The 8,389-nt window shown below is 42.7% G+C and overlaps 1 protein-coding gene across 2 annotated transcripts in view; it reads left to right on the top strand.

The window, feature by feature from the left end:
• Window positions 1-8,389, top strand: part of MCOLN3 (mucolipin TRP cation channel 3) — a 35,206-nt gene that overhangs the window by 10,364 nt on the left and 16,453 nt on the right. For both annotated transcript variants that reach the window (XM_050307590.1, XM_050307591.1), the window contains exons 8-10: window positions 238-369; window positions 5,888-6,117; window positions 7,751-7,918. In XM_050307590.1, coding sequence (XP_050163547.1) covers window positions 297-369; window positions 5,888-6,117; window positions 7,751-7,918 — 471 coding nt within the window. In that variant the 5' untranslated portion in view covers window positions 238-296. The remainder of the gene's footprint in view (window positions 1-237; window positions 370-5,887; window positions 6,118-7,750; window positions 7,919-8,389) is intronic.

The following is an 8,389-nucleotide window of genomic DNA, read 5'->3' as shown; positions in this document are numbered from 1 at the left end:
TGGAAAGCAGATAGAGAAGTACAACAGTAATTATCTCCTTTTACAATATCCCTAATACCATATCGCCTCTGCCCATCTGCCATCCTTTGGGCACATGATTGTCAGTGGTGAGGAAACGTGTAAGGCCTCCAGAGAAAGCAAAGGCAGAGCTTCTAGAAAGTTCTCTGGAAGCATAGTCAGGCCCATAGCCATTTACAAAGTATATATGCAAAGCATATATATATGTTTTTTATGCAGGAATATGGTAATCCCCAGGTGCTCCCTTCAGGAAACCAACACACACTGAGAGCTTTAAAATGGGTACTGAAGAGCAGCCTTTTGCACTCCTTCTCTTCCAGGAAAGAAATAAAGGAACAAAAGTCCTAATGCGTAAGTTAAATGCTAGTACTTTCAGAAGTTACCTCTTATTTCAGGGGTTTGTTTTTTTCACTAAGTTTTGCAGTTTCTATCAACACAACCATGAAAAAAAACCAGGGTCTATATTAGTGGACTGTCTGAAAATATGACAAAAAAATTAATTCTTTAGTCTATTGTTAGTTCCTATCCTCTAAGGGATATTTCTATATTGCTTATTTAGAAAGGACTCTAATACATGTACTTGTTCAGAAACATGCAAATATATTATGTATTTCCATTATGCTTATATAAATTCATGATTCTGTGATTGAGAAGAGGTTGGAAGCAACATTTAAATTAACATAATGGGAAAATTTTAAAAGTGCAAAATCAATTGTCATAAATATTACCATATGTTTTATTTTTAAAAATAACTATATTAAGAATTTATTATAATTCAGTCTAATTTTTCAGCCGTATTTCAGTGGAACAGTGTTACCTTATTTAATTGGTAAAACATGAGTAAATATTTGGCAATGTTGACATTTTATAGACTAATTTATTTACAGTTGGCTGTAATATTTTGAACATTAGGCTTAAGAGAAAAAATAAGATCACAGTGTTCTCCTAATCATTTAATGTACTGAAACATTTACAGTTATGAAACAAATCCATGAAGTTGCTAGGTACTGCAAAAGGGGAAAGTTAATTAGCTATAAGTACTACAAAAGATGCTGTCTGATTTGAGGACACAAAATGATTCATTAGTTGCCTAATTGAATGATATAAGGTCAAGTTTGTGTGCATTACTAATTTAGAGCTGTAATTTACTATAATTTGGAATGACAGAAGAAGTAAATGCACATCCACTTTACAAAAGCACGACAAGGAAATGATCAAAAACAGGTGCTACTTGGTTTTTTTTTTATTGTTGGTTGTGTCACTGCCAAGCTAAAAATCACATTTCTGGCAGTAAACACTTAGGAACATTAAGATGTTAAAAATACCATCTTGAGAATTACTTTGTCTCTCCAGAAATTCAGATACAGTGTTCCCTTTAATTAAATTTATTTTACTTTGCTCTACGTGAAGAGCAAGTAATACAAACACCTAAAGTTTGCATTATTAATAATGCTTGTGCATATTTGAACTCCACTCCATTGTATAAGTTGTAGAGAGTAAAGCTGAAGTTTTGGCAACTGCCAAATCATTTCAGCAGAAAAATAGTTCTATTTAAATGTACCTGATTTCACACATAAAACTTCATTAAATTAGACTTACTTGAACGAGGTGTTGATTTTGTTATTTGATAGAAATCAGTATCTGGGATGGTAAGTAAAATACATGTAAAATTAGGTTAAGAATTAATGAGAAAGGCATAGAGAACAAAATGGAGAAGTTCATGAGAACATTGGCTAATACCATGTTCCACTTTTTTCCTTTCTTTCACTCAAAGATAAACAGAATAGAGTTGGAAAAGGTATAATATGGATGATTGAAGATATAGAACATAGTTTGTACTAGGAATAAACCAGGATTCTTTTTAGCCTGAAGAGGATATGACAGAAGTCAGTGAAATCAAGAGAGGCATGGAGAAAGTGACTAGGAGATGCTTATTCCTGGTCTTTCCCAATACAAGATCTAGCTGGCATCACATGAGCTTATGGAGGGACAGGCTGGAAACAAACAAAAGGATTGCAGAAGTATTTCATTGCACAATAGGTGGTTGAATTATGGAATATACTGCCTGTGGACGGGACAGCTGCCAGAAGTGCACAGTATCAAAAAGTAACAGGGCAAACTGACAGATGAAAAACTGAGGGCTACTGAAAACGATGATAATACATCTGGCTATAGAAACGAAACCATAAATCCAACAAAAGAGGGTGGAAGTATGACTTTACTGTAATCTTGCCCAGACAGAACTTCTGGTATGAGCCAGTACAGCTGGCCTAGGTTATTAAAATTTTGTAACAATGTGGTTGGCACTTCAAAAGTTACCAAATATGATGTAGAAGTTGCTGTAACATGATCAAACATAACAAATGGTAATATATGTTGCCTTGTCATGACTTGTCATGAACCAGAAACGTTATATTGTAAAGATTAGCACTAGGTAAGACTTTAATAATTTATTTTTTTAAAGAAAAGATAAGAAAAATAATAATCTTGTCTTCAAAATGTGAGAGCTGGGTCGCTTGAACAAGACCATGAGGGAGACGAGGACGGGGGGCGGATTTTCGGGGGGTTTGCAGCAGCACGGAGGGGCTGGGGGAGTGTTTGCAGCCCGGGTCTCCTCGCCAGCACCGCCCAGCCCCTGGCACAGCCGCGCTGGGCCCTGCCCGCCCCAGCCCGGGCGCGGGGAAGGCGCAATTCCCTTCGCTCCCTCCGTTCGCTCCCTGCCTTCCCTACCTGCGCGGCCCCGGCTCGGCGCGGCCCTGGCGGCGGGCGGTTGTCATGGCGACGGGCCGGCCATGATTGACGGCTCGGGCAGGCAATCAGCGCCCTGTCCTCCCAGCCCGCCCCCGCAGGTGGAGCCGCAGGGACGCGGCGGACCAAAAACTACCTGTCCCAGCCTGCAGTGCGTGGGAGACGCGCCGGCAGTAGCGCTTTGAGGCGCGGGGCATGATGGGGGCTGTAGGCGACAGCCGCCGGCGGCAGCTCCTGCAGCCAAGCCGCCCACGGACCCCCGCTCCGATTTCGCCTCGGCATTATCTCCGGGCAATGCTGGGGCCGTCTCCAGCTGGGATGTGATTCGATGCGAATATGAAGATTTGTATTCTGCATCTTTTGTGTTTTTGATATATAGGAATAATTTGGTTTGCTTTGCAGCAGTGTAAAACACTGGAGCCCCCGATTATCTTCCTCTCTGTGTGCAGCACCCAGTGCTGGTTTTTGGTGCCACTCCGAGGTCCATCCACCCTTCTCGTGGTTGGCAGGGTTCCTTGCTGTCTTCTGTTTAAGTCTTTACAGCCAGAAAGTTCCCTCTGTTAAAAGGCGTCTATTCTCCCTGTTTTGGTCTTGGCGTTATTTTACCTCCTCTTTTTGTACCGGTGCTCACAGGGGTACTAGCAGCACGAATTAGGCAGCTGAGGACTGCACACAGTTATCCTCTTGTAAGGCAGCAATGCCAAAGGGATCGTTTCCTCAGTGCAGTGGGACTGGCCCAGACCCAGGGCAGGAGACCGTTTTCTTTGAAGTCCAGTTAATAACTTTAATAGCTTAATTGTGTGTAAGTGGAATGACTTAAACATGTCAGCCATTCCACTCAGTTCACTGTACTACTAGCTGCCCTTCGTAACTACGGTTCTGTGACCTGAAATGGTTTTTATTCGTTTATTTTGGTTTGGTTTGTTTTTATGATGGTTGGGACACAGCTATTTATAACATAAACATTAACTTTATTTCCCCCAGTGCAGAAGCCTGGGTCAATAAATCTGGAGCGGGCACTGCCATCCTATAGAGAAAGTGTGTGTTACAGCGCGGAGAGCCGCCCCTCCCGTGCGGCAGGAGGGAGATACGCAGCCGAAGGTGACAGACGCCGCGTGTGCCGGTGTGCACGGCACAGCCCAGCCCCGCACAGCCCCGCATAGAGGCCGGGCCGGGCTGGCGGAGGCCGCGGCCCCCCGCCCATCCAAGCGGAGCCGCGCCGGCCGGGAGGGTGCGGGAGCGGGGTTTGGCTGCGGGCACCGGGCTGCGGACACTCACGGTCCCACCGCGGCGGCAGCACCCCCGGGGCCCGGGTGGCAGGTACGGCTGGAGCCGTGAGCAGGGTGGGGCGTGGAGGGATGCGCTCTCGGCCCGCAGCTTTTGGGTTTGGGGTGCCACGGTACATGGGCGCCGAGCCCGGGAGGGGCAGGGGCCGGCGCTCTCCGACCTGGCCCGCCGTGGGGATGCGGCGATGCCGGGGAAGCAGCGGCGGCTCCGCGTCCGTCCCCTGCGCCACCCGCAGGGCTGCGGCAGCCGGGCTGGGAGCGGTGTGCTGTGACCGCCTGCAGCGGCCGGGAAGGGAAGGGGAAAGGGAAAGGGAAGGGAAAGGTCCCGGAGCCGGCTGCCCTGACAGCCCCGGCTGCGGAGCCCCTGGCGCGGGCTGTGGGGGAACACGGTCTGGGAGCTGTGCCTGCCTGGAACGGCACCTCCAGCCCACTGTGAGGGTCAGAAGCGGGTTTAGTTTTTTAGGGTTTGTTTTTTGTTTGCTTGCTTGTTTGAAATCCAGCACAGGACTATTGCAGTAGCAGAGTAGGGGTTAACTTTAGGAATGTTGGATCAGCTGTGAGAAAGATGAGTGAAATACAACACAGCATACTGTATTGTATCCCACAGGACAATGAAGACCTTCTAAAACAGTGGCTGAACTTTTTTAAGCCTCTGTATGGGCCTATTCTTACTGTTAAACTGCTGACTGAAAATTTTCTTGCCTTCTCTGACAGCTGGGGAAATTGAAGGTCTTGAATCAGACTGGCTGTGGTGTGAGCAGGGGCTGCTGGAGGAGACTGGATGTGACAGGCATTTTCAAAAATCAGTGAGGATTTTTTGTTTGAGTTATATAAAAAACTGTTCTTATGCAAACAAAAAACTATTTGTCTAATAAGGCACATCTTTAAATTTATTCACAGCATAGGCTGTCTCCTCTCTTTTTAATGTCAACAATATTTTATTTGAAATAAATATTCCTGGCTATCTCTTAGGTACTGTATAAAGCATTTATGAAATGTTTGGGACTCAGCGAATTCAGTAACAGATCAAAATCTAAACATGCTGAATAGTATAGAGAGTAATGTCTCAAACCATGTTTATAAAGTTCTCATCCAATCTTTACCCCTTGTACTTAACTAAAATGGAGCCTCATTGGTTAATCACGATGCTTGAATACAATTACCTCTTGGTCTTTCTGCCTGGTTCATGATCATTGTTGGTTTGGTTTGGGTCTTTTAAAGATGAAGAAATAGACATAATCTTGCTAAATAACAAGTCAATGCTCTCTGCTAATTTATCTGAAGTGCAATTTGTCATTCTGCATCTCCAGTTCCAAGAGTGAACAATGCTAATACTAACATCTAAGAAAAATGCTGTCTGTCTTGAAAATTCCGTATCTTTCAAGGATTGGACATAGGCTTGTAGATGTGGGGGAAAATACTAGCTACAGCAGTAGGTAAATTTTTCAGAAGAGTGAATGCTTGTGAGAGGCTTTTGGTGTTCTCCTGGATGCAGAAGGAAATGAGTCAGGATGTCTTACATATATGCTGTTTTGTCAAGTGAGAGAGGAAGAACTTTTTAGCAAGTGACCCTATAATTCCAAATGGTCAGAAATTCCACTATTAAGTGTCCTGACAGTCTATCTGCAAATTTAAGAACTTACCCAAACTTTTCTGTGGGTTCTGCAGAACATGTGCAATAATATGAGAAAAGCTGGCAATTCAGTGTAATGTGCAAGTGCCTTTCACAGAAGATAAATATCTTTGGAGTCCAGGTTGTTAGTGCAGACCAATCTGGTACTACTATATCCATCCTTGCATGTTTTTCAACTGACATGGACTGCTTTTCATTTCAGAAATGGAAAATCCTGAAGTGGCCGTGAGCAGCTGCAGTTCTCATGATGATGAAAACCTTTGCAGCTACAAACGGCACCCATCAATATCACAGGAGGGGCTTTTGGAAGATCAGCTTCGAAGGCAGTTAAAATTTTTCTTCATGAACCCCTGTGAGAAATTCTGGGCCCGGGGCAGAAAGCCTTGGAAACTTGGGATTCAGTTGCTCAAAATAGTAATGGTTACAGTTCAGGTGAGTACCTGTGGAAGCAGGGACTCTTCTTAGCCTATGCAAAGTCAAATGAATGCAGGTGACATGCTGTTCATGGTGTGGTGCAGAGAAAGGGAAGGAATAGACTACAAAACTATTGTCTTTGCATGTATGTAGCTTAGATCTTAGGTGCCATCATTTTCTCCTAAAACTACTGACTGAAAAAAATAGCTTTCCTAAGAGTGGAGATGAAATGAACCATGTTTAGGGACTCGACTTTTTACTTAACTTTTTTTTTTTTTCATTCGCATTTTCCCCCCCAAACTCTTGCATTGAAAAATCCTCAGAAATTCTTCGCTGCTCTTTCTCTCACCCAACCTTTCACCATACATTTCATATAAGACATTTATCTGCTGTCCAAAACACAATTGTTTGTCTCAAGGTTCAATGGTTAAGGACAAAGAAAGTATTTCATAAAAATTTCTAATGCCTCAGATGATGATCCTGCAGAGTTGCCCATATGTGATTTACCTTTATGGTGGTGTCAGTCTTATGACAATACACATATAGAGCAGAATATTTTCCATGGTTGCATGAATTATGGGACAAACTGCAAAAATTAGAGCTCTTCTGCTGTACATGTGGCAGCACGTTTGTGTCCCTTATTGCTTCAGTTTTAGATGTGTCATCATTCTCTGATTGTGATATCTCCCATTTTGCAACTAAAAATAAAATTTGATGATGGAAGAACCCAAATAAGAAAAAAACTAGTGCTAGTCTTTTCAGAGAAAACCTGCCTGTAGGTAATTCAATCTTAGCACTGTTAACTGCTGGTGTATTCCCGTGTGGCTGGTGCACTGAGCTTGCTCACAGAACATTTCAGTATCTCTGTAACTGAATTACCCTTATCAAAACCTACATATCCAGTTTGCATCATGGCCATAAAACTTATCTGTAGACTACTGATTCAGACTTATCTCTGATGAGCTTCTTCACAATACACCTGACACCAGATTTGAAACAATAGTCAAGAGAATTGTGAGCTCCCAGAAACAATACATCGCATACTTCTATAAACCTTTTCCAGCCTGGATAATAGCTAGCAGGGGTTTTTGCTAACTTTTCAGGAACAGTTGCATTACGTTTTTTTACCAGCTTCAGAGGTTATCCTGTTACAAGTACAGTTTTGATCAGTTATTCTCATAGCACTTTTCACTGAGACTTGAAGGAGAGATGTTTGTTTTTCTGAATTGTCCTCAATTTGCCTTTTGTGCACTGGAGTAAGGACTTCAGAGTGGGGTCTTGTTAAGTCTCCTCCTGCCTTTTTGGCTGAGGAACAACGATGCTCTCCAAGGCAATTCAGTTGACACCAGGTTGAACTAACAAAACAAGTGTAACAGTATATAGGGAGTTTGAATTTGAGATGGCACCCTTTTCTTTGTAAAAGTGAGAGCCCTTGGCCCATATGCTGGTAAACATATTAAAGGAGCATTCTTGAAACCCACTGTTTCCTTAAAGTCAAACTTTCTTTTGACCAGCTGTGAAATGGAGCAGCCTGCATACAACTGCCATGTCTACCAGCGTGATAAAAGAGTGGCTGTTTGTAGCACAGGATTCATACATTAATCCGGAAGCAATTTTGTCTTTGAACAGGAAATATAAATGTCTTTTTCAGCTGGTGGTTTTTGGATTGAGCAATCAAATGGTGGTTGCCTTCAAAGAGGAGAACACTATTGCATTCAAACACCTCTTCTTGAAAGGATACATGGACAGAATGGATGATACCTACGCTGTATACACACAAACAGATGTCTATGACCAGATATTCTTTGCAATAAACCAGGTGAGGATTGTGGCTGCAATATATACAATATATATGCCCTTTGCCTGGCTACCTTTTCTTGAATTGAACTTCTGTGCAAGTTGCTTAAGACTAGAGCATCAACTCATTTAGGTTTTCTGTCATTGCCAGAGCATTGTACTTGTGGTGACATCATTAAAGCTCAGTGATACTAATTCTGCACTAAAAGCAGTCCTTGGATCTGAGCCAGAATTCTGTGCAAGGCTTTCTAGTGAGGACCATAAAGAGAAAAATATAATAAACAAAAAGGAATTTAGATCCAAATCCTGTACTTACTATTTTTGTCAAATACCTTAAAGTATTTGAGGATTCAGCGGAAGTGTGGAGTGTGGTTTAGGTTTCGCAGTTCCTAAGGTGATCTCTTAAATAAAGAGGTCTTAAGAGAACTTAAATAAGATAAGTTATGACACAGTTCCAAACACTTCTAGGTTTGCTTTGTTTTGTTTCGTGCTG

Source organism: Myiozetetes cayanensis, unplaced genomic scaffold (assembly GCF_022539395.1).
Source record: "Myiozetetes cayanensis isolate MyiCay16 unplaced genomic scaffold, myiCay2020 scf12, whole genome shotgun sequence".
In the NCBI taxonomy this organism is placed as follows: Eukaryota; Metazoa; Chordata; class Aves; order Passeriformes; family Tyrannidae; genus Myiozetetes; species Myiozetetes cayanensis.
The sequence above is the reverse complement of the archived record's forward strand: the minus strand, read 5'-3'. Positions and strand labels throughout refer to the sequence as shown.